Source organism: Oncorhynchus kisutch, linkage group LG25 (assembly GCF_002021735.2).
Source record: "Oncorhynchus kisutch isolate 150728-3 linkage group LG25, Okis_V2, whole genome shotgun sequence".
Taxonomy (NCBI): domain Eukaryota; kingdom Metazoa; phylum Chordata; class Actinopteri; order Salmoniformes; family Salmonidae; genus Oncorhynchus; species Oncorhynchus kisutch.
In genome coordinates, this window is record NC_034198.2 from 6,638,365 (window position 1) to 6,665,490 (window position 27,126).

At 44.9% G+C, this 27,126-nt stretch overlaps 1 protein-coding gene across 1 annotated transcript; it reads left to right on the forward strand.

The window, feature by feature from the left end:
* The first annotated feature begins 14,690 nt into the window (after positions 1 to 14,690).
* On the forward strand, positions 14,691 to 24,138 carry LOC109870576 (homeobox protein MOX-1). Its single transcript, XM_020461145.2, has 3 exons — positions 14,691 to 15,686; positions 21,153 to 21,325; positions 23,333 to 24,138. Exons 1-3 carry the CDS (start codon positions 15,197 to 15,199, stop codon positions 23,453 to 23,455), a joined length of 786 nt encoding a protein of 261 aa, XP_020316734.1. The 5' UTR covers positions 14,691 to 15,196; the 3' UTR covers positions 23,456 to 24,138.
* The last annotated feature ends 2,988 nt before the right edge of the window (positions 24,139 to 27,126 follow it).

The following is a 27,126-nucleotide window of genomic DNA, read 5'->3' on the forward strand; positions in this document are numbered from 1 at the left end:
TTACCATCTATACAAAAGGGGACATTTTAGGAATAATGCTGTACTGTAATGTAAACATGGACCCAGCCAGAGATAGAGAAGTGGCTGACAGAGGAAGAAGAGTGGCTGGGAGAGGGAGAGGAGTACATATGAGTGGTGGAAGAAGACCGAGAGGAAGATCAAGAGCTGTAGTCTCAGATGAGATTAGGGCTACTATAATTGATCATGTAATATATTATGATCTATCAATGAGAGAGGCTGGTCTGAGAGTGCAGGCAAATCTGCAACACTCAACAGTGGCATCTATTCTGAGAAATTTCCGGCAAAACAACAGGTAAGATGTGCATTCTGCAAGGGCATCTGACTGAACTGCACATTACAGAAGTGTATTGAGCAAAGCCTCCAAACCTACTTGTGTATAATTGTTTTTGTGTTTCTGATTAGGACCCAAATGTTACCTCCTACAGGCGGGAGAGGTAGGATTTTCACTGCTGTGCAGGAAACTGCTATCGTTGATATGGTCATCAGAAACAATGGCATAAAACTCAGAGATTCAGGACAGAGTGTTGGCAGACAATGTAAGCATGACAACTATTTCTTGAGTCCTGAAACTGTGACAATACAGTGGCGGATGCAAGATGCAAGCAACGATGGTTTAATGAATACAGTTTACAGCAGCAACAGGACAGACAGACTGTACTCAGACGGAATCCGACCCAGGGACTAGGGCGCATCTTCCGATGATAGCGTGCTGAGAAATCCAGGGGAGTGTGTCCGGATGGGTAGGAGGGAGCACAGCAGATAATCCACACAAGGACGGTGAGAGATGAGCACGGACACACGACACAACCTCAGAGAAGTAACAACGATCTGACAACAAGAAACACTGGTTACAGAACATATAAAGGGAAGATAAGTGATTCCAGCTGGCACAGACAATCAGGCCGAGATTGGGAACCACGCCCACACAAACACAGGAGAGAGAGAGAGAGAGAGAGAGAGAGAGAGAGAGAGAGAGAGAGAGAGAGAGAGAGAGAGAGAGAGAGAGAGAGAGAGAGAGAGAGAGAGAGAGAGAGAGAGAGAAAGAGAAACAGTGGATTCATGAACCGTGACAATACCCCCCCCCCCCTAGGAACGCCTCTTGGCGTTCCCAGGCGAATTTACCTGTCGATTGAAATCATCGATAAGGGAGTGATCCAGAATGTCCCTAGCAGGTACCCAACTTCTCTCCTCCGGGCCGTAACCCTCCCAGTCCACCAGGTACTGGAATCCGCGTCCCCTCCTTCTAGAGTCCAAAATACGATTGACAGAAAAGGTGGGTTCCCCATCAACAAGTCGTGGCGGCGGGGGAACCGGGACCGGCGGGTTAATGCGTGCCTGAAACACAGGTTTTATTTTAGACACATGAAAGGTAGGATGAATTCTCCTATACGCCGGAGGAAGCTTGAGCCGGACCGCCACCGGACTAATGATCCTGGTGACTTTGAACGGGCCGATAAATTTGGGGGCAAGCTTGTTCGAAACGGATCGGAGTGGAATGTTCTTAGTAGAAAGCCACACTCTTTGGCCAACGACGTATACCGGAGGCTTCGAACGATGGCGATCGGCCTTAGCCTTGGTGCGCGCCCCAACCCGGAGAAGAGTCTCACGGGCTCTGCTCCATGCGTGACGGCACCTCTGGATGAAAGCGTGAGCGGAGGGAACAGTGACCTCGGACTCCGTACTGGGAAAGATAGGTTGCTGGTAACCTAAACTACACTCAAACGGAGAGAGACCCGTGGCTGCCACTGGCAACGAATTGTGAGCGTACTCAACCATAGAGAGTTGTTGACTCCAGGAAGAGGGATTCTTAGAAACCAAACATCGCAACACTCTCTCCAAATCTTGGTTGGCCCTCTCCGTTTGACCGTTGCTCTGGGGATGAAACCCTGAAGACAGGCTGACACTCGCTCCCAGTAACCTACAAAACTCTTGCCAAAACTTGGACACAAATTGGGGCCCCCTGTCAGAAACTACGTCCATCGGCAGGCCATGTAAGCGAAAGACGTGATCCACGACAGTTACCGCTGTCTCCTTGGCAGATGGTAATTTAGGCAAGGGAATAAAATGAGCCGCCTTCGAGAACCGGTCCACCACGGTCAAAACAACCGTCTTGCCCTGGGAGGGCGGGAGGGCGGTAACAAAATCTAGCGCGATGTGGGACCAGGGTCTCGAAGGGACCGACAGCGGTTGGAGTAACCCATCTGGGGGTCGATTAGAAGTCTTCCCAGTGGCACAAACCGAGCAAGCCAAGACAAAACTGTGAATGTCACGAGCCATCAGTGGCCACCAAAAGCGTTGCTTAACCAAAAAGCTAGTGCGGCTGACTCCTGGATGACACACTACGTTGGAGCAATGCCCCCACCGAATAACATCGGACCGACACCCCTCCGGCACAAACAACCGATTAGGCGGGCAACCGGGCGGAGGCGTTACCCCTTCTAAGGCCATTTTGACCCTCGATTCAACCTCCCATGTGAGTGTGGAGACCACTAGGGTCCCGGGTAGGATGCACTCGGGAGTGGATGGGCGTTCGGAATGGTCAAAAATGCGAGAAAGGGAATCAGGTTTGACATTCTTGGAACCCGGGCGATACGAGAGAGAGAAGTCAAAACGTCCGAAAAAGAGTGCCCACCGCGCCTGCCTGGAGTTGAGTCGCTTGGCGGTTCTGATATATTCTAAATTTTTGTGATCGGTCCAAACTATAAAAGGTACCCCCGAACCAATGGCGCCACTCCTCCAGTGCTAACTTCACTGCCAACAACTCTCTGTTGCCAATGTCGTAGTTGCGTTCCTCAGGTGATAACCGTTGGGAAAGGAACGCGCAAGGGTGTATCTTGTCGTCACAAGAGGAACGTTGGGAAAGTACCGCACCTACCCCCACCTCTGAAGCGTCCACCTCCACCACGAACTGACGCGAGGGATCGGGAGCTATGAGGATGGGAGCCGAAACAAAGCGGCTCTTGAGTTTGGCGAATGCAGCCTCGGCTGTATCGGACCACCTGAACGTCACTCTGGGGGAGGTTAAGGTGGTAAGAGGAGCGACTATCTGGCTAAAGTTGCGAACGAAACGCCGGTAGAAATTGGCGAATCCCAGAAACCTCTGTAGGGCCTTACGGGAATCTGGGCTTGGCCAATCCACCACAGCCTTAACCTTGTCAGGATCCATGCGAATACCTTCAGTCGAGACGATGTAACCTAGGAATGGAACGGATTGTGCATGAAAAATGCAATTCTCCGCCTTGACAAAAAGTCCATTCTCCAACAACCTCTGAAGCACTCGTCTGATGTGCTGAACGTGTTCCTGGAGAGAAGAAGAAAAAATCAGTATGTCATCCAGGTAAACATATATGAACTGATCAATCATATCTCTCAGCACGTCATTGACGAGTGCCTGGAAAACCGCTGGGGAGTTGGATAGCCCAAAAGGCATGACCAAATATTCGAAGTGCCCTCTGGGGGTGTTAAACGCGGTCTTCCATTCGTCCCCCCCCCTTATGCGAACCAAATGATATGCATTCCGTAAATCCAACTTAGTGAACACGGATGCTCCCTGTAACCTTTCAAAGGCTGAGGACATCAACGGTAAGGGATAGGTATTCTTCACTGTGATGTTATTCAACCCACGGTAATCAATGCAAGGACGCAGAGAACCGTCCTTCTTCCCCACAAGGAAGAACCCCGCCCCCGCTGGAGAAGAGGAAGGACGAATGAATCCAGATGCCAGAGAATCAGAGATGTATCTCTCCATAGCCTCCCTCTCAGGAACAGAGAGTGAATATAACTTGCCTTTAGGCGGAGACTCACCTGGCAATAATTCTATTGCACAGTCATAGGGACGATGCGGAGGAAGAGAAGCAGCACGGGACTTACTGAACACCTCCTTCAGGTCGAGGTATTCAACGGGCACGTTAGACAAATCCACTGCCTCCTCTAGAAACACAGAATCAGACACAGACGAACAAGCAGACACCAAACAGGACTCAAGGCACTTGTTACTCCACATGGATATAGAGTTATGACCCCAGTCAACTCTGGGGTTGTGTTGGGTGAGCCAAGGGTGGCCGAGAACTAATGGTGCAAGGGGTGAGTACATGAGTAGAAATGATAGTGTCTCAGTGTGATTGCCAGAAGTGATGAGTGTGATAGGTTCAGTGGTGTGAGAAATGTTGGGGAGTTCTTGACCATTGAGAGCGTTGACGGATATCTTGTGCGAGAGTGAGGTGATAGGAATCTGGAGTTTGTGAGCGAGCTTGAAGTCCATGAAATTACCCTCTGCTCCTGAGTCCAGTAAGGCTTGGGTGTCGTGCGTGTGGGTGGCCCATCTTAGTCTTACCGGGAGGAGAGTAGATGATGAGGTCTTCTCTGTGGTGACACCACCCGATAGTAGCCTCATGCTTACTACCGGGCCTGATCTTTTACCGGGCAGGAGTGGATAAAGTGGCCCGCTCTACCACAGTAGAGACAGAGTCCTTGGGATCTCCGCCTCTCCGTCTCTTCCCGGGAGAGGCGAGCTCTCCCCAGCTGCATGGGTTCGTGAGCGGAGGCTGAACTGCCCGTGTTCCCGCCGCTGGCATGCCAGCCCTCCGTGTCGTTATACGGTCTGTTAGGGCATGCTCGGCGGCCAATACGACTCAGATGAGCGTCGACCCTCAAGGCTAGTTCCACTAGTCCATTTAAATTCCTGGGAAGGTCCAGAACATAAATCTCCTTCTGGATCCGGTCCTCCAGCCCATGCAGGAACATGTCCCACTGCGCCTCCTCGTTCCACTGACACTCTGCGGCCAGAGTGCGGAATTGGATGGAGTATTCCGATACTGAACGGTCTCCTTGGCGAAGGTCAGCGAGTAGTCTGGCCGCCTCCCTACCCGCCACGGCCCGATCGAAGACCCTTCTCATCTCCTCGGAGAGTGTCTGGAAAGAGGTGCAGCATGGGTCCTGGTTCGCCCACACCGCCGTTCCCCACACTGCCTGATAGCAGTGTGAGTACGAATGCTACCTTAGACTGTTCACGGTTGAAGGTCCGTGGCTGCAACGAGAATTGCATGGAACATCTCGTAAGAAAAGCTCTGCAATAGTCAGGATCACCTGAATAACCCTCTGGTGTCGGTAGCCGTGGCTCTAGCTGGGAATCCGGCTCTGGCGGGGCGGGTTGAACTGCCGGTGTAGGTGGCGCAGCGAGACCCCTCAGATGTTGTAATTGTTGGGTCAGCTGGGATACCTGCGTCGCAAGGGCTTGTACTGCCCGACCTGTGCTGGAGATGTTCTCCTCTTGTTGATCCATTCTCATGATACTGCGGGAAATGAATTCGGTCAGACTCGTTGAACTCGCTGCATCCATGGTCTGGTCAGATCGTTCTGTGACAATACAGAGGCGGATGCAAGATGCAAGCAACGATGGTTTAATGAATACAGTTTACAGCAGCAACAGGACAGACAGACTGTACTCAGACAGAATCCGACCCAGGGACTAGGGCGCATCTTCCGATGATAGCGTGCTGAGAAATCCAGGGGAGTGTGTCCGGATGGGTAGGAGGGAGCACAGCAGATAATCCACACAAGGACGGTGAGAGATGAGCACGGACACACGACACAACCTCAGAGAAGTAACAACGATCTGACAACAAGAAACACTGGTTACAGAACATATAAAGGGAAGATAAGTGATTCCAGCTGGCACAGACAATCAGGCCGAGATTGGGAACGCCCACACAAACACGAGAGAGAGAGAGAGAGAGAGAGAGAGAGAGAGAGAGAGAGAGAGAGAAAGAGAAAGAGAAAGAGAAAGAGAGAGGGAGAGGGAGGCAGTGGATTCATGAACCGTGACAGAAACAACATCAAATCAGGATGAAGCAGTTGCGCACTGTCCCCTTTGAGAGGAACTCTGAACGAGTCAAGCAACTCAGGAACCAATAAGTCCAGGTATGATGACTATAAAATATAGAACTGGTTTTGAACAAAACCAAACAGGGCAGAGGCACACAATGGCATGTTTTAAGGTATAATGTAAACTACTGTAATAGCCTAACTCTTATGTTGTCTTGTGGATTTATTGTAGAGAGTCATGGAGATTGAAGCCAGAAGAACACCCCACATATTCATCTTTGTGGATGAGGCTGGTTTCAACTTGGCCAAAACACGGTGGCGAGGAAGGAATGTGATTGGGAAAAGAGCCTCAGTAGATATCCCGGTCCAAAGGGGTGCCAATATCACAATGTGTGCAGCAATATCCTCTGATGGATGGCTGTTACACAAACCTCTAATTGGGACATACAACACCGAGCGTCTCATTTCATTCCTGGATGACCTCTATGGAAGGGTTGTGCCAGGTGAGGAGAGGGTCACAGTGAGGCGAAAACGTTTGTAATTGTATGGGACAATGTGGCGTTGCACCACTCCTGCAGAGTGGATTGCAGCCCATACCAGGATGATGTCATTTTTCCTCCTTCCTTACTCTCCGTTCCTCAACCCCATAGAGGAATTATTTTCCTTATGGAGGTGGAAGGTTTATGACCACCATCCACATGATCAATTGTCCCTCCTGGATGCAATGAAGGCTGGATGCCTGGACATATCTGCAGAAGATTGCCAGGGATGGACCAGGCATGAAAAAATATGATTTCCTAGGTGTATTGCCCAAGATGACATACGATGTGACGCGGATGAGAACCTGTGGCCAAATTCACATGACAGGGTTTACTAGCATTGCTACTGTATCTGTATCGGTAGATGGTGTATATACAAATTCTTGTATTTTGGAATCACATGAGACATGTATGTAGTGTTTTGGTAGTTTTAGGGCATGTTGAACGTGAAATTAACTGCTGTGCCAAGCTGAAAGTTAGTTATGCTCACTGTGTGAAGAGTTTTGAAAGAATGACCTAAGTATTGAGAAATGGGTCCTAGCGATTGTAAAAAACTGTAAATGACATATTATTTATGCATCAACATGTATTGAACATCTGTTAGCCTGAGAATCCTAGTTTAATAACTGTATTTGTTCCGTTTTCCAGCAGATGGCAGTCTTGTCTAATATCTGGAGTCATGTATGTTACAGTAATTCGGATGACCTTGTGTCTTGGTATATATGTTCTTAGTCATTATCATGTACTATAAAAACAATACTACATTGAATATATATATAAATATATAACAAGCATGACCACAGTACAGTATTGACAAGCATGACCACAGTACAAAGAACAATGGTCTATATGCTATTAAACTAGTAGTCAGAAAGATAGGGCCATATTCAATAATCTCTCTTTCTTTGATTGCAAAATCTCTATGGGTAATAAACAGGGGTCCCTGTTGGACTAGATAGATTAGGGAAACCAAAGAAAGCTTTAAAGTTTACTTTGCAGCAGGGATCTGGTTCATTTCACTTCCAGATGATTATGATGGCCTTGCCTCTCCCAACATGATGGGTGGGGGCTGTGGTGAGACTGGGAGCAAGACCATGGGAAGAACTAGTAGGACAACGTTGAGACACAACGACTACAGCACCGTGCAGTACATCCGTCGAGAGGTTTGCTGTTCTGCATTTAAACTCTCGTCAGATTCCCACACCTTTCAACAACACAACACAACAGCCCCCCGAGACCCACGCAGGCGCGGATCTACAGCTTCCGCCAATGCTCTCCATCCAGGTTTCCCACTTCTACTCTTTGATACACACACACACACACACACACACACACACACACGCTCGCGCACACACGCACGCACACACACACACCACAACCCCCTCCTCCCCACCCACCTGCCCCACACATACACACACACACACACACACACACACACACACACACACACACACACACACACACACACACACACACACACACACACACACACCACAACCCCCTCCTCCCCACCCACCTGCCCCACTCATACACACACACGCACACACACACACACACACACGCACACACACACACACACACACACACACACACACACACACACACACACACACACACACACACACACACACACACCACACACACACCTCCTCCCCACCCACCTGCCCCACACATACACACACACACCTCTCCCTGTCAAATTAGTAGTGGTTCACAGTGCTGGGGAGGGGGGAGAGAAGAAGCCTGGCACGGAGTTCCAGTGAGAGGCAGCGGAGGGCCTGATTGAAAGGCTTCCGAGAATTCTCTGGGTTTGTTGTGTCGTTCCCTCCGTAGAGTAATTGCTTTAGCAGGGCCAGGTACACAAAGCTCCTGTGGCCACAGACCGGAGCTGGACAAACTTTACTGTTGACATCTGGAATTTCTTTCCTGTTCTTCCCTCTCCTCCTTTTTTTTTTTTGATTGAGGGGTGACTCACTGGTGTTCTAGCTTGCGCAGTATCCTTCGTCGTAAAGGCGTCAGCTGGCTAACTGTCGATGTTTTGTTTGCCTGTCCATGGTCATGTACTGTCCAGTATGGTTTTGTCATGCCCTCTTGTGTGTTTGACTGAGGAGAACAGCTGCCTGACTGTGTGGCAATCCTTCATGTTCATCTTTCATCTCTCTGTATGCATGTGCGCACACACACACAATCCATGTCTCAATTGTCTCAAGACTTGAAAATCCTTCTTTAACCTGTCTCCTCACCTTGATCGACACTGAAGTGGTTTTAACAAGTGAAATCAAGAAGGGATCATCACTTTCACCTGGACTCTCCTGTCACAGAAAAAGCAGGTGTTCATAATGTTTTGTATTCTCAGTGTATATGTGCATTCGGGAAAGTATTCAGACCCCTTCCCTTTTTCCATATTTAGTTACGTTACAGCCTTATTCTAAAATATCATCATCAATCTACACACAATATCACATAATGCAAAGCAAAAACCGGTTTTTAGACATTTTTGCAAATTGAAAACAGAAATACCTTATTTACATAAGTATACAGACCCTTTGCTATGAGACTCAAAATTGAGCACAGGTGCATGCTGTTTCCATTGATCATCCTTGAGATGTTTCTGCAACTTGATTGGAGTCCACCTGTGGAAAATTCTATTGATTGGACATCATTTGGAAAGGCACATGCTTGTCTATATAAGGTCCCACAGTTGACAGTGCATGTCAGATCAAAAACCAAGTCATGAGGTCAAAGGAATTGTCTGTAGAGCTCTGGGGAAGGGTACCAAAACATTTCGGTAGCATTGAAGGTCCCCAAGAACAGAGTGGCCTCCATCATTCTTAAATGGAAGAAGTGTGGAACAACCAAGACTCTTCCTAGAGCTGACCACCCGGCCAAACTGAGCAGTCAGGGGAGAAGGGCCTTGGTCAGGGAGTTGACCAAGAACCCGATGGTCACTCTGACAGAGCTGTGGAGTTTCTCTGAGGAGATGAGAGAACCTTCCAGAAGGACAACCATATCTGCAGCACTCCACCAATCAGGCCTTTATGGTAGAGTGTCTAGACGGAAGCCACTCCTCAGTAAAAGGCACATGACAGCCCACTTGGAGTTTGTTAAAAGGCACCTGAAGGATTCTCAGACCATGACAAACAATATTCTTAGGTCTGATGAAACCAAGATTGATCTCTTTGGCCTAAATTCCAAGCGTCATGTTTGGAGGAAATCTGGCACCATCCCTACGGTGAAGCGTGGTTATGGCAGCATCATGCTGTGGAGATGTTTTTCAGCGTCAGGGACTGGGAGACTAGTCACGATTGAGGGAAAGATGAACAGAGAAAAATATAGAGAGATCGTCGATGAAAACCTGCTCCAGAACGCTCAGGACCTCAGACTGGGGGGCGAAAGTTCACCTTCCAACAGGACAATGACACTAAGCACACAGCCAAGACAACGCAGGAGTGGCTTCGGAAAAAGTCTCTGAACGTCCTGGAGTGGCCCAGCCAGAGGCTGGACTTGAACCCGATCAAACATCTCTGGGGAGACCTGAAAATAGCTGTGCAGCGACGTTCACAGAAAGACACCAACAGGATGCTACGGCTCTGACACAACAAACTCATTTACACAGCACTAAGATGTGGAGATGTTAAAATGAAAATATTACGTTCTGTTGCTTACAGTGGGGGTAGGGAGGGGTAGTGTGCGCGTGTGTGTGTTATATGTTTACAATATCAAAGCCTAGTTCTAGTTGTCGGAAACCTGTACTGGGGGGCATTGGCATGGGAGCTAGACCAGCTCTGCTCCTGCATGGGTCTCGGGGGTGTAAATGGGCGTAACCCAACCCTGGGTGTTTGTTGGTGTTGGCATTTAAGGAAGTGTTTGGCCCAGTGAGGGTGTTCCCTGTTGGGCTGTTTGTTGGCCCAGCCTGATCCTGAGAACCGTCTGGGGAGCGCGCTCAGTCCGTCTCTTCAAAGTGTCCGGCCCCCCCAAGGAGGAAGTCCAGCCCAGTGCTGTTTGGAACAGGACGAGAACAGACAGACACACAGACTGACAGGAAGGAAGGTATTCCATGAACACGCAATGCTACCGTCCACCACACCCACCCTCGCCAGTCACCCACGCCAATGGGGGGATTCCAAAGGGCCCTCAGCCATTTATTGTGATTTATTTCGCATTTGAAACTGTCCTACAGCCAACCTGATCAGAACCAGCTGAGGTGAGATAGGATCTAGTTTCCTGTGTGTTACAGACTGAAAGAAACCACTACACACACACATCTAAGAGAAGACTGATACTGACACCCACCCACACCATGACATGAAATATAGCCAGAAATGTAAATACCTTTTGGTATAGGTTGTAAAGTTTGATAAAAAAAAAAAATTGTGGCTTGGATGATTTGTTTCCTCTGAGCCATGTGCAGGTAGGCCTACAGAATGAGTGTGTACAGACCAGATACTGTAATCTACTGTTGGAAAATAAAAGAGAGCCGCACACCCTAGTAGCTCAGATGCAAAAATGTAATGTCCAACGTTTCGACAGACAAGCTGTCTTCATCAGGGGATAATCAAACACTGTGGGGTGACTCATTTATATAGTGTTAGAAAACACACAAAGGTGTCTGTAATCATGGACAAGTTTGGCCTAATATCATTGGTTAATTCTCATATATTAAAATAGCATACAAAAAACCATAAATGGATAGTGTACGATCATAGATACAATTTGGCTACATAAGCCTAAACATTTACAATGGATAGCAAAATCACAACAATCACAAGAATGGCTTCAGATCAAAGTCTACGTTGAGACCGAAGGGAGCAAAGGGTCTTTAAATGAAAGATCCAGGCAGCCTCTTGTTTTAACAATAAATGATCAAGGTCACCCCCTCTCCTAGGGAGGGTGACATGTTCGATACCAATGTAATGTAGAGACGGAATCGAGTGGTTTTTGTTCCAAAAATGGGCCGCAACTGGGTAAGTCGAGGTTTGCACGTAATGATGCTACGATGCTCCGAAATTCGTACTTTTAATTTGCGGCTTTGTTTTACCCACATAATTTTTACCACAAGGACATGTTATAAGATAAATAACTGCCTTAGTGGAGCACGTGATAACACCTTTGATTGGGATCTGTTTCCCTGTTTGGGGGTGTTTGAAGGATCTACATTTATAAGTGCCATTGCATTGAGCACAACCATTACACTTGTAGTTTCCATCCAGTAGGGGCGCAAATAGACGTGGTGCAATCTACTGTACCACCATTCACTGTATAGGACACCAGTCTTCACAGCCCTACCTTTGCATAACCCATTTCAATGTAAAATATTTAAGACACAGTTTTAACACAACACTGGACAGGCCTATCCAATCAAGGGTCATGCTGTCTGCCTTACTTTGTCAAAGGTGTCCCTCAAATCAAGTCATCATTCAGCGAACAGTCAATATTATCTCATTTATCAAGCTTATCTAGTTGCCTGATAACAAATAACATAGTTGGTTAATTCAATGCCTGTCGAATTGAGGAGAACATTCACGTTGAACTGGAATGGAAGATACATGTCAACTGTACTGACCACTAGAGGACACTGTTAAATTTGCTTTTCTCTGCGAAGCTCTAACTTTCACAGACGAAGACCCGGTCCAGTAACAACTCCTATCTCACTACCCCCTAAGCACATGTATATTTCAGGGGCCAGGTGGAACTAACATAACCTCTCCGCTAGACATTGTCACTGTTTTAAGTTGTTTGAATATCATATGTGTTTGATATTCACCAGGGTAGTTTGATCCACAAGTATGTCACAGAGTTTTCGAAACGTTTGCCCTGAAGTAGCCAACCGCAGCAATGTGCTCAGAGACATTGTGTCGAGTTGCAGACATACTGGTTAACCATACTCTCATATTATGCATTGTGTGTGTTTGACAGGACCTGTAGCATACTTTCTTGATCTCTGGGCATGTAACCTCTGTGCCCTCTGGCAAGTGATACTCAGGGACGTCAGTCAGTTGTGTAGAGATAGGCCACTCTACTGTATGCTTACTGTAGAGATCAGCTACTCTGCTGTGTGCCTACTGTAGAGATAGGCTACTCTACTCTGTGCCTACTGTAGAGATCAGCGACTCTGCTGTGTGCCTACTGTAGAGATAGGCTACAGTGTGAGCTGGCTTCACATTGACCGTTTGGGTCAAAGTTACAGGATATGGTACAATAAGGTGCAGGATAAGGTACAGGATATGAAGTATTACGATCTGTTGTGATTTGATCTGATGCCTAACTCCACCCACTACCCACGTCATGTAGAGCTCAGGTTTAAACCAAATATTTTCTGTGTATTGGCTGATTGGTGTGGCCACACTACTACTGTAATACAGTAGGCTAAATAAGGCCTCTCTCAGAGGGCCAGCAGCAGAGATAAGACCTTGTCTCTCACAGCCCAGGGAGCCTAGGGCAGTATGGGTCAGTACAGGTCATCCTGTCAGCCAGCAGAGACTGATGGAGGGACTAATCCCACTGCTGTCATGAAGATGGATCAGATGAAAACACAAAACACTGTGGGCTCAGACTGACAGAGGCAGGTTTCAAAAGAAGACTTGAGTGACTGACAACACATGCATGCAAGCAACCACGCACGCACGAAACACACACATACGCACACAATAAATCGGCATCAAGGGAATAGGAATTATGGGAATTAGGGTTGAACCGTATTAGTTGGTTGATTTGATTAAATCAAATGGTACAGATTTGCAATCTATAAACAGTAGCTAAAACCAATAGCTATACCTACTCATTACACACACACACACGCACGCGCACACACACGCGCACACACACACACACACACATGGACCATGACACACAGATGGCCCCCCGGTCAGACCACAAGTGCCGTCTAACCCCTGCACCCTGCGGTGAGCTAGAACCCAGATTGCCAGTAAAAACGAGAGGATGCTTCATAGCTCAACTATTTGCTGGGTAAATGGAATGGGGTTGTGTGTGACCTCAAACACTTCACACTCTCGCTGAGGTGTGTGTGTGTGTGTGTGTGTGTGTGTGTGTGTGTGTGTGTGTGTGTGTGTGTGTGTGTGTGTGTGTGTGTGTGTGTGTGTGTGTGTGTGTGTGTGTGTGTGTGTGTGTGTGTGTGAGAGAGACAGACAGTGGAGGTGAGGTCCGCTGAGAGAGCTCGGGAGTAGTATGAGGACAGGGAGAGAAGGAACAGAGTCTCATCTTAAAACTATGAACACGTCAGGTTTCCTCAGAAACATTCAGTTCTCTTCTGTGGAAGTGTGGTTGTGTAAAGTTAGTGGGTAATGGAGAAAGTGAAATTGTATCTGCAATATGGTAGTTTGAGGTAAAAAAACAAAAAAAAACAGAACAACAACGTAGAAATGTATTTTAAATACAATGATAACTCAGAACATTATTGTACAATACCATAACCAAGGGCTTTGAGTGGTATATAGATCTGGTTTTACGGATATTTCATTTGACTGTATTGTAAACAGATATATATTTGAGTGATTCATTATCTTTCACCCCTCAGAAAATATTACGCAAATAAAACCAGCTGACACAAGTCTCACAGTTCAGTGCATGTCACGGTTCAAAACAAAGAAAGGTCAAATATTGCACAGTAAAACCACAATCAATCAGATATATTGAAAATAAACATTTTCCAAGATAATACATAGCAAAATGAACTATGAATTATCAATAACGGACCATTTCAAATCTAAAACTCTGCTCTGAAATCCTGTATTCCATCTCACCTACAGTAAAGTGTGCTCAAGAGGTGTGAGAGTCGTTAGCTACCAAATCCAACCGACTTATCACACAAAAGCTAAGTGGAATCCTGCCAGGCCGATTAGGCTGAATAGCTCAAGACTAAACACATATACAGAAGGACTTTAGCTTATGCGGAGAGACAAAAATGTAGATTGGAGAAGACAGGCTGGGATCAGGGGTGTAGAGTGAAGGGGGTGGAGGTCAACTTTCCTCCAAAGAGTGTCGGGCTAAATTGTGTGTCAAAAAACCGCTAAGGAGTAGAATAATCCGCCTGCTGGACCCTTACTCCCATATGGGTGTTCGCGTTTATATTTTACAGACAATGTCCCTTTAAAAGTGCGGCGCGTCTGGAAAGCCCATTAGATGTGCATATAACATTTCCCCTGTGATTAATAGTTGATGAGGCAGAGTTGGTGGGGTTGGTCGCAGGGTACCCACATGTGGCCGCCAGGGCTCCTCCTCTGCAGGCTCGCGTTACACTCCATAAACTTGCCACTCTTTCCCACCTCTGCGTTTAAAAAGGGAGGAGGGACCACTTGTCAGGAATATCTTAGAACTGTGAAAGCAGCCAGCCCGGTCAGGAGAGTGTGTGTCTGTGTGTGTGTGAGTGTGTCTGTGTGGACACAGGGGTTAGCCGAACACTTCTCTAGCAGCACAGCCAGTCAGATCACTTGTCCACTTGCCGGTCAGGTTATGTGTGTGTGAGGTGCTGCTCTCTACAACGTTACACATGCAAGACGGAGAGAGAGAGACCAACTTAACCAGAGGAAGGTGTCCATCCTTACACATTGGACTGAGGAGAGTCAACAAGACACGGTCAGTGACAGAAAGACAGACAGACAAAGAGAGAGAGTAACTTCTTCCAGAGTTGGATGTGCTGGGGAGATGATGTGCTTCTAAGTGGATATTACCCTATATTGACAGAACCAGAGAACACTCTGAAGGGACTTTCAGCTCTCAGCAAGGACTTCACTCCAGAAGTGTGTGAGGTTGACTAAGTGTGTGTGTGTGAGGGAGTGTTTATTGTGTTTATCGCCATGGATCAGACAACCAGCAGCTGCATGCGGAGCGCCCACCCCGGCAGCCCTATCTGGGGGTGCGTGAGGAACCCTCACCCCGGAGCGGGGCTCCAGTCGCCCTACCAGCAGGCCCCTTTCTCCCTGCACCAGAAGCCTGAGTACCTTTCCTATACAGACTTCTCCACCTCCTGCCTGGTGCCCGCATCCCACACCGCCTACCCCCGCGACGACAGACTTTACCAAGAGCCCCATGCAGGCTTCCAGAGGGCCGACTGGCAGTTCCCCCCCTGTGAGACGCGGGGCCGGGGGCAGGAGGCCTGTCGGGTGACGCCCATGGCGGTGGTTGGTGGAGGAGTTGTGGGGGGCGTAGGGGGGGAGATGGACAGCTCAGGTGGGGAGAGGCTGCCAGGGGCAGTGCCCAGGTGTCTGAAGGGGGAGTACTCGCCACAAGGTATGGCATCGGCCGACACAGAGAAGAAGAGCTCCAAGAGGAAGAGGGACGTAATAGGTGAGTCAATGATACGTCGTGGCGGGATCAGTTGGGGTGTGCTGCCGGTAAATACCATGACTGAAAAAGACATGGGGGAAAGACATGGGTGACCACTTCAGCGGGCCTACATAGCGTGCAAATTCAAGTCAAATGCCATGCAGAGACAGGTGTTAAAACATGACTCCCAGAGTTGACATTCATTTCGACAAACCCCTTTCCCTCATGAGTACACGAGACAGATGTGTTATTCTGCAGGGAGACTCTCACCAGACTACTTTACCAGTGGACCATGATACAGTATCACATTCACTAATGCCCCATGTCATTGCTGAACAATGGGACAGAATCTCTGTATCTGTTTCCTCACCAAAATACAGTCAACCTAGAGTCTCAACAGATAGGTATGCAAAAGGTGACGATACTTGGTGCTCAAGACACACTCTGAGTGGACCAGTTGCATCCTCTCATTGTTTGAGGGCTCCTACAATGTTGAAATGACTAACACAAAGTCTACTGTAACTATTTGTTGAATCCGTGTATCATTTGTATCATTGAGGCATGACGGCTTTCAGGATACTGCGGGTATAAATGAAATTAGATGTTTGGCAGCAAAATAAGCTTGGCGTATCTCATATTCTTATGATGTATAGTATCACGGTCCACGCTAGCAGATATATCGTTAGAAGTCTTGATAAGTACTACTATTAAAAGTATTAGAAGCTCCTTTCAATTTAATATCAACACCAACAGGCAGGCAACTGTTTATTCCTCACAATTCCCCATTGATTATTGATGTACTTGTTACCGTGAACAATGATATAACAACAAAAGACCAACAGATATTTCTTAAGTTTGGCTAGTAGGGTAAGACACTTAAGGACCTATGTTTAAATATCATGGGGATATTATACCGGTCGCCAGAGTACTATTTCTGATGCAACACAAATGCAAAGTGAAAGAGTTCACTGGGAAAAAAACATGTATTTATGATTCAGTTCAGGGTCATATTCAAATTCTCAGTTAAGAGTTTAGTCTTCTAACTTTATAAAAAGCGTTGTAATTGTTCACTAATCTATTCCTCTTATCTTATTTCATTCAGTGACAGGAAATCAAACCACATTTCTAGTGCAGTAACTGATATCCATGAAGTGCTAATTCCTAAAAGTCACACACTTTTTAATGACCGGCCATTTTAGTTAATGGCACTGGGAACTGTTTATATTTATTTTCTAGCTATAGATATGTTATTGAAATATACTCCCAATTTCATGCTAGCTGAAAGAGAGGAAAAGTGAACCTCTCTTTTGTCAGCACATCTGCTATAGGCATTCCCTTCAGCTTCCGGCCATGCTATGGAAGCCAAACTTTCGAACCTCTCTAGAATGGGGGACATTGTTTGAAGATAAATAAATGTATTACCTCCTCGATCAGTATTCGCGTGGGCTACTGGCTATATGAGGATGGACAAAAATAAAAATAAAAAAAATACTCATTTTAGAAAAATCACTTAGGGCTTGAAGACGTTATTCGATAAACGTGTCTAATGTGAGATCTCCTTCATAACGCAGCAGACACAGGCCTTAGGCACTTAATTGGAGAAATGTCGATTTTTTTTTCTCCCCCTTTTCGTGTGTTACCTCACTCCAGTGAAAACATGCCAGACCACGTCTGGTAAAATCACTTGCCTGCAACCCCGCTTTTACATTCTTATCCATTGACATTTTCCTGTCATTAAGGTGTAACAGAATCTCCCACTGAACACATGCAACATGGTTGACCACTGCGTCGGCCCAGTATTTCATAGATGACCATTCAAACCTGCATTGAATACTTTGACCTAGTATTGGGAAAATACCCGTATTAACCTTTTACTGGAGTGGGTTAAATCAGTGTCATACTGATTAGTAGTCTGGTAGTCTTCAATCTACTTGGTAGTCTTCAATCTACTTTGAAACAAAAGTATACACCTCACACACATGGTTTTAAAAAAAGCAGACAACTGTACCATGTCAGATATAGAGTTGAAATGTATTTCATTTTGAGTTTGCATCCCAATATCACACTTTATATACTTCACAGAAGACTGAAATACAGCAACATCGTTTGACCAGATTTTCAGCAGTTTCATTTTTAATTTTGATTAATGATGAAATTTGAAAAAATATGAATAACATTCCACCCATGAGGCAACTAGGTCATTTGACTGCAGGAAAGGGATCTATGGCATTGACACAATGCTACAGTATATAATAGCTTGGTCTCATTGACTAGACATAACATAATAAATGTAAATCCATGACACTCAAATTAGTATGATATGTCATGTTTGGTATGGTTACATAAGACATGAGGTTACGTAAGGCAAAAAAACTAAAGGAGGGAGTTCGAATCTCATCATGGACAACTTTAGCATTTTAGCTCATTCGCAACATTGCAACTACTTTTTACTTTTTAGCTAATTTGCACCTACTGTACATAGCATGTTAGACAACCCTTCCCCAAATGCTAACTCTAACCTTTACCCTTTTAGCTAACCCGTCCCCTAACCTTAACCCTTTAACCTAACACTCCTAACTTTAACCCTAAACCTAACCCTTAGCCTAGCTAACGTTAGCCAGCTGGCTAACATTAGCATTAGTCACCTAACCACCTAGTTAACATTAGCAACAACAAATTGGAAATTGTAACATATCATACGGTTTGCAAATTCGTAACATATTGTACGAATTACAGTTTGTACCATATCCTGCAAATTGTAATGCATAGCATATGGAGTGTCTTGAATTTACATACAGAATAATACAAAATGCTCCGAGGCCAGGTTGTATACAAGCTCTAAGACATGGTGATGGATTCACCTTCATTCATACTTTCAACCGTTTCAAAAGGTTCAACCTCTACTGATGTGCAGGTTATTACATGTTTTGAAGGAATGTCAGGTCTCTACAGGTTTTAATGCGTATTATAAGCCATCGTGTTTCATCTAAACCAAGCAGGTAATCTATAATGCATCTGTATTTATCCAACTCCACTACAATAGTGCTGCAATTTAAATAGTGGACACTTAAATGCTTTTTAATATTATACTTATCATAGCCAACCATTTAACTTTATTGAACCTTGTTATGCTAATCCTGAAACACATATGAGACTGGTATGTAACTAATTGTATTTAGAACATGTTTATAGTGCTGCTAAACATATGAAGATTGCAGGGTGATTTTAATCCATTAGCCTGACCAACATCATTGTTACCTTATCAACTTTATGATAATAAAGGCTCTAAAACATTTTAATATACATATAACCACTCCGTTATAAAACTAATTTCAACACCGATTTTTACTGTGAAGAAAACCATCTTGGAGATGTACATGTGTTTATTACGTTCAAAAACCTTGGCACACACTTTAATACACCAACTAATCACGTCATTAATTAAATAGTCCTTTTCATTTCTGTTTGAGTCTGAAAACCCACTTGTTTACAATGGGCTTAATTCAGTGTTAATTAAGACAAATTACTTTTGCACCATCTCCCAGAAATGCCAAATGCTGTTTGTGTTACAGAGTCCCGCTGGGTGCAGGAGTTGCTCCCCTCCAGTTTACGGTCTCTGGCTGTGCAGGGTATTTATTGGGGCCTGTTTAGTGAAGGCCAGTGTGTGTGCCCATTAAATCTGTCCCGCCAGGTGTTCAGCAAGCTAAACCTGCTCTCTACTCAGTTCCTCCTCAACAGGCCAGAGTAGAGCAGCGTACGTTGAACAAGTTTCCTTAATCTGGATTTTAATCATGATAATACGGCGTTCTCAACATGAGGCATTATAGACCACAGGTTGGTCTCTCTGAATGGGAGTCTTGGCTGCGGGAAGATGTTTTGGGTTGGGGGTACCCCTACTTCCCATGGCTGTGCACAAGCAAGGCAAAGACGCATGCAAACACACACATGCGAGCACACACTGAAGGACACGGCACATGTGCACACACACGCACACGCACACAGTGAGTCTGATGAAGGACGCGGACACATGTGCACGCACGCACACATGCACACACGCACACACGCACACACACACACACACACACACACACACACACACACACACACACACACACACACACACACACACACACACACACACACACACACACACACACACACGCAGAGAGAGAGTCTGGATCTGCCCAGTCACATCTGGACCAGGCGCTGCAGTTAATTTCACAGTCTGGCTCCACGCTCTGGCAAGTACAAAGCAGAACTTCTCACTTTGACAAATTATAACCATTTTCTCGAGATTACATCAGCAGCTAGTGTTGCTACCTATGCAGAATTGTTAGCTAGAATCATTCCATTTAATATATAGTTGAGATTTTTAACAAGGTATTATTAAATGTCTTTCATGTACAGTATTCTCTATCCTAAGATACTGTACATTTTACAATAGCCTTCATATTCAATGTCGCACAAATTTATCATACAAACTGTTTTAACCTATAATGAGACTAAATCAATAAACACAATCACACATATATGAATACCATGGTAATTACAGCACATGATTTCATAATTACTCTTTCCTATGCTCTGCTACACGGGTGAGAAGGCTTCCTATTTTCCAGAGGCTGGCGAGGTTGACAGCTTGTGTGTGAGTTACTGTGCCATGGCCCTCGGCCTCCTCTCCTCTGGCCCATGAGGGGAAGTCTTCCCATCTTCCCAGAGATGCACACGCTTGAGCCGGACAAATCCCCACCTTTGTTCTTTTGTTAGAGGGTTTAACGATGTTCCGCTGCATTCCTCTCTAACTCAAGCCCTCTGCCTCCTGGTTAGGTGGCCCCTGTTGCAGCGCAAAGTAGCGTTGACTTGACTGCGGCACTGGTGGTTAGATAGTGTAACTCAGTGAGTGGGACTTCAGGTCAGTGTGGTCAGGGAGGTCTCACATAGGGTGTTGGTCCGGTCGCTCTCTGAGTGTACGACTAGAGCCTCGAAAGACTTGTTGGTTGACCTCTTCTTTCCGAAACGGCCTACTACCAGACAGACAAACCACTCAACTTGTGTCCAAATTCAGATCAAAACCAATATATACGCCAAGACATTGTAGGCCTAAGTGGTACTCCTTCAACACATAAATGCAGGTATAGATGTAGGATCTTAATGTGATCTGCTGATGAGAACTTTCCTGCAAAGAAGGAAATGCAAACTTGTCGGGTATTTGAGTTTAAAAAAGGCTTCTAAAGTTTGAAATGTGCACTTTTAAAATTCAGACTTGATTTGCCCTAACAGAAAATGTATCAACCCCTACAAAAATGTCCATGAATTATAATCCACATAATAATTCACATTTCCTGTTGCTGAAGGATTCTTTTCCTGGTGTAGCAAACTGGCGTGCACGGAATTTTACAGAATTATTTCTCAACCCTACTGCATATCATAGCATAATCATGCAGTGCTAATGAAATAACAATTCTCTCCTCTTCTGATGTCCTCCAGATATTCAGGACTCCAACTTCAAGGTGGACTCTAACTGCAAAGCGAGGAAAGAGCGTACAGCGTTCACCAAAGAGCAGCTCCGGGAACTGGAGGCAGAGTTCACCCACCATAACTACCTGACCAGACTGCGTCGCTACGAGATTGCGGTCAACCTGGACCTCACAGAGAGACAGGTAATGAAGATCATCAAACTTGAGTAAAAAATACATTAAAGTACTACTTAAGTAGTTTATTGTGGTATCTGCACATTACTTTACTATTTATACTTTATACTTCACTACATTCCTGAAGAAAATAATGTACTTTTTACTCCATACATTTTCCCTGACACCCAAAAGTACCCATTACATTTTGAATGCTTAGCAGGACCAAGAGAACATCCCTGGTCATCCCCACTGTCTCTGATCTGTCAGAATCACGAAACACACATGCTCCATTTGTAAATTATGTCTGAGTGTTGGAGTGTGTCCTTGGCTATGCATATATAAAAATAATAATAATAATAATAATAATGGTGCCATCTGGTTTGTTTAATTTAAAGATTTGTAAATTATTTATACTTTTACTTCTTCTTTTGATACTTAGGTATATTTTTGCAATTACATTTACTTTTGATACTAAAACCAAATACTTTTAGACTTTTGCTCATGTTGTATTTTACTGGGCGACTTTCACTTTTACTTGAGTCATTTTCTATTAAGGCGTCTTTACTTTTACTCAAGTATGACAATTGGGTACTTTTTCTACCGCTGGAATCAAGCACACAACACCCACACCAGAATACTTCTACACAATGACAGTATTTAGTGATCTATAAGCATACATTTTCCTAAGGAATAGAAAGAAGAGATCTATGAAAAAGCAAATGTTTTCAGCTGATTGTCTGACACATAAGAGAAGAGCCTGTTGATTGGATGAGAATATGCCATTTAAAGGGTAATATTATGAACCACAAATTATTTAAAAAATGGACATATATTTAACAATGCTCTTGATATAGAGAGCTGGAACATAGTTGAGTCTCTGCAGCCTACAACTACCGGCTCAGGTCGTTTCTCGTTAATAGCACTCATCCTAATAGGTGACCAACCAGAGCGGGGGAATGTTTGAAGCCTTCCTTTGTGATTGGGCAGCAGATCTTAGAACCTGGTGAGACAAGGCAAACATTTGTAAGGACTTGGCAGTCTCCTCTGTTCCTCTCCCCATTTCCAGCCCCTGTTCCCACTCCCCACTCCTCCTAACGAGCCCATAGTTTCTCAGTGACCGCACATAGCCTGCTCTTAGATGAATTTCCCAGGCCTCTGGTGCTCAAGGCCAGCTAGGCCTACACTCCGGGTTCTGAGTCCCATTGCAACTCAGGCTCAACTTTTTGGTGATTTCCCCGCCCCCCCCCGACACATCCTACACATCTTGGCAGACTGACGTTCCTTCAGTCACAAGTGGCAGACAGTATCAGATGAGGGGATAGTCTTCATAAAAATAGTGTGGGAAGAGATTAGTCTGTCCCAGTGTTGCCGTGGGGAATGCTGAGAGGGATGCGCGGAGGTCAGGCACTGCCCTCCCCTGAGTATGTGGGTCCATTCGGCACAGGATAGCGACTGACTGGGTCCAAGGAAATGATGTCATAAGTCATGTCAGTGATATTGTAGAATGATCCAGAGAGCCCATTAGCTACTGCAACCTACACATTGATGCTGTCTGATGACAACCTCTTATCTACAAAACAGAAACCTTTCAGGAAATGGAAAAAAAGTGGCATATTTTCCCACTATTGAACATACAATTATGAAACTTCCGAAGCTATTTTGAACACATTGTATTGGTCCTAGAGTCATGAAATGTACAGAGTACATTGAGGGGAGTTGCTGCTTTCAAAAAATCTAAACAAAAATTGAGTTACAAGATCTTCATCAGACAGAAACGATATGATACTGACTTAACTGTAATCCAAACCTAAATTCATACTTTACACTGAGACTGCACGCGTTTCACAAGCACCAACAAAAAAAAACACCCACCTGACTGATGATCTGAACTGGTGTGGAAAGTTGTGGGATTATGCTTATTTATAATAAACATTAAGATATGAACATATGGACACAATCTCACTCAGTATCCCAAACGTCCATATATATCACTAGGTAGAAAATGTAGTGACACTGCCTGTTTATGTCCTGTAGGTGAAGGTGTGGTTCCAGAACAGAAGGATGAAGTGGAAGAGAGTGAAAGGAGGACAGCCTGCTTCCCCTAACGACCTGGAGGCAGACGACATAGACTCTGCTGCCTCACCCAGCTCAGAGTGAACACATAGAGAGGACAGGAGGCCCTCAAACACCAACTGGACATTCATAGAGAACACAAGACATCCTATAATATCCCTGGAGAGTCAGCTGCTGGAACAAAGCATTTCTAGAGACTTTGTACGCAGTCTGAACCCCAGTGTGTTTCCGATTGTAAATACTGTAGTGCTCTGTCTGCCAATGTCCAAAGTAATTTTTGGGAACTTCTCTGTCAAATGAGGACAATATTAGACCTAACTTCAAAGGGGTTGTAACATTTTCTGTATTCCCTACAATCTAACTCCTGGAGCATTGACTGCGGTGGAGTGTTGGATCAAACAAACGAAGGAATGGCTCAATCTGAGCGAGTTGCACAGTTCATCACCCTTCCCAAGTGAGCGCTTGCTGCTCAGTGATGACATGCCAGGTCCGCCATTTGATTTGGTTTGAGGACATCTCCTCAGCTCTCGCATCGTAATCATGGCCCTCGACGCTTCACTACAAGCCACCTGCAGACACTCAAACCGTTTCAGCGTTGCCAAGCCTTAAGTGCCCCAAAATCTGATTGTATTCAAAGTTGTGTTGTCAGGTTTTTCCTAGAATTCACTTTTTTTGTTGTACTTTTCTTCTTCTTTTTTTTACATTTAAATGATATTGATAAAACACAGGATGTTGCCATTTGAAATCTGCAAAAATTAATAAATCATTTAAAAAAATACTTTGATCATTTCTTCCAAACCAGCCACGTGAGTTATGAAGTGCATGGAGCTTCTTGGCCCGACTATAAGGACATAGCCAATTCTTTGGCATTGACAGGTTACTTAGTCCATTTTCTATGACAACTGTCTGCAGACGTCTGTCTCTATCTCAACTGTCTTTTCTTTCTTTTCCTGTCTGTGTGCTTGCCTGCGAGTGTGTGAGAGAGAGAGAGCTGCACCTGCAATAACATCTGCAAATCTGTGTACGCAAACCAATCAACTTGGATTTGATTTGAGAGAGATGGACAGAGAGAGGCACAGCGAGAAAGAGAGAGAGAGAGAAATACAAAACCCTCTTATATTAAAAAAGAGCGGATGCCCCTAAAAAGCAACTTCTTGTTTTGAAAATGGCTTATGTGGCATCGATATAAGTCAGAAACATTTATTCTAGTGTCAAATTTTACAACAAAGTGAAAATAGGATAATTTTGGTCATAAAGTCAGTCTCGTCCAAAATTGGAGATTTGCGAGATGATAGGAAAAATTGTATGTCGCAGAATGAAGGGTACCGTAAGAGTTTTCCATGGGTTGGGTTTATTTCAATCCTGCCCGCAGCTGGCAGCACCCAAGTAATCATTGATTTGGAGCGCAGCTGCACACGACCTGATCTTAATGCCCATGGACAATTTGGTTTAACATTTGAGATCCCTATGGGGCTAATTAGGGACCATCAGTAAATTACACATTGTACATGGGACAATTTTTTAAAAGGTCAATAGCTCCCAATGTCAATTACATAAAAACCTCAAACCAACCATAAATTGTAGAAATTCATATACAAATATTGGAAAAAATTCAAATTATATGGAAATTATATGGCTAGCTCTTCCCACTTGCTAACACACACAAGACATACCCACATCAAACCAAACCCAAAAACCAACTCACGTTTGAATTCAGTCACGGGCGCTAGCATTTCTTAATAACCAAATCTAAAAAAACTAGGAAGTGCAGTCACCCTTATAAAAGAGATTATCCGGTACATTTGTAAACTTTTTAGCTAGGAGTTCTGAAAGTAGTTCTCCGAGCCAAAAGTAGTGCCCGAACATTTTATACCAAGTCACATATGTGAAGATAACATCATTGCTCTCACTCTCTCACTCTGCTGTGTGTGCATCTTGCTAGCTGTCACTCAAATGGCGAGGGGCTGAAGCTCATTGGCTGCAACTCGAATTGCTAGGGGGCTGGCACAGCACAGCTTCCAAGAAAACAGTTGCTTTCAAACTAGGGATTTTGTGACTAATTGAGGTAAAACAATAATTCTGCTCAAAGATTATGTGTGAACTACACATTGACACATCCAGCCCAAAGCGAGAGGTTTAAAAAAAGACTTAGTAGTCACCAAAGTTCCAGGGCATGTCTAAGGAGGGATTTGATTAGACTAATTTTCACCCACACAAAACCTGGTATATATTAGAATAATCCTCTAGGATGTTTTTACACTGGCAATTTGTCTGGTCTGGTGTTCTTCCTAATAGCAATAAACCCTAAAAAGATCACTATGATGGAAGTACATTTATCTGACGTGGTACTGACATGGGAGCCTGCATTTGAATGATCACATTCGCTCTGCACACCATCATCACTGCCATTTCAATCAGCTCACAAAGCACCGTTAACCTGACAAGGTGGAATCTGGCTCCTAAAGCCCTATTTGGCCCCCAAACTATTTTCAACGGAAGCATCTGGCTGGGGCCAATTTGATCTCAACCCGAGTGGAACTCAGACAAGCCCACGCGAGGGCCCCTAGGAACCAGAAGTCTGCTGGCTGACCACTTGCGTATGATGGAAAGGGGAAATAATAGGTGGGTATGGGTGAAAAGACGGCTTCTCAAGTACAGGATGTTGTTGTAGCAGGTAGCCAGTCATCCAATTTCCTGCTTCCCAAAGAAAACAAGAGGTAAAGCATAGGAGTCCGGGGACTTACAATGGCCGGCCTATGCTCAGCCTGGCCGGCCCAAACAAAGACTTTGGAGGTTATTGCCCTTTCTGTTCCACCAACTGGGGGAGAGGTTCCATACACACCCACGGTATAGGGGTCAAGTGTGACTGTAGCACTGACCCGGTGAGGCTTCGCAGCATCTGCTGGGGATGGAAAGCTCTGAGCCGATCCTCTCATCACTTCCTCCTCATTGGGTCCCTATTAGGGACTATTATTGTATTAGCGGTAATAGTAGTCAAAATGAACTATGTCCAATTGTAATGATAGTATTAATATCACTTGAGTAAACCAATGAACGTGGAATGTTTTTCTTGTTCCAGTAAGGTTTCTTTAAAAGGTACAGGGTGGCCACATTTATGGATGACATTTAATTGGATGGTATTGTGTTCTGCGGGAGCTGTATGTTTGCCAAAAACATTGAAATAATAGTGAATTATAACAGTGAATTATCGCACCAATGAAAAAAAAGAGTACAAATGTTTTCATTCATCCTGGTCAATCTTGTATATCGTATTAGATTTTATTAGTTTACCAGAAGCATTCTCTCGAGGAACTTTGAAAGAACTGCAGTGGAGAAGTCATGCAACATTGAGTTCTAAGAATATCGTCATTTCCCATTTCTGGCAAAATCCTAGTTGACAGTGGCACAGACATGTAAATAAACGTTGCTGGGGAGTTTTCCAAAAAGAAGGATAGGGGCCATTCCGTCAATATCCATCCAGCTCTGATTTTGAAAGCAGACTTTAGTGGAAGAAGGACCTTCTATAAATAACTCCAGACTTGCTGCTTTGTGGATATGACCTTTTTCTGTTGGTATCTCAGTAACGTCGCAGTTAAGAAAACATTTGGATGAGCAGCTGGTGACTTCATCCTGCAACGCAACGGGAGCATTCTCTCAACGGCCTTTCAAAGCACAGAAGATACGTTTTCTGAAAACACTAACTGTGAAAGCTGCCGAATGGACCTAAATTCTATAATTAAAGGTGCACTCTGTAG

Coding starts and splice junctions, on each gene's coding strand:
- LOC109870576 (XM_020461145.2), top strand. CDS start 15,197: ATGGATCAGACAACCAGCAGCTGCATGCGGAGCGCCCACCCCGGCAGC. Junction 15,687..21,152: donor GAGGAAGAGGGACGTAATAG/GTGAGTCAATGA, acceptor GATGTCCTCCAG/ATATTCAGGACTCCAACTTC. Junction 21,326..23,332: donor TGGACCTCACAGAGAGACAG/GTAATGAAGATC, acceptor TATGTCCTGTAG/GTGAAGGTGTGGTTCCAGAA.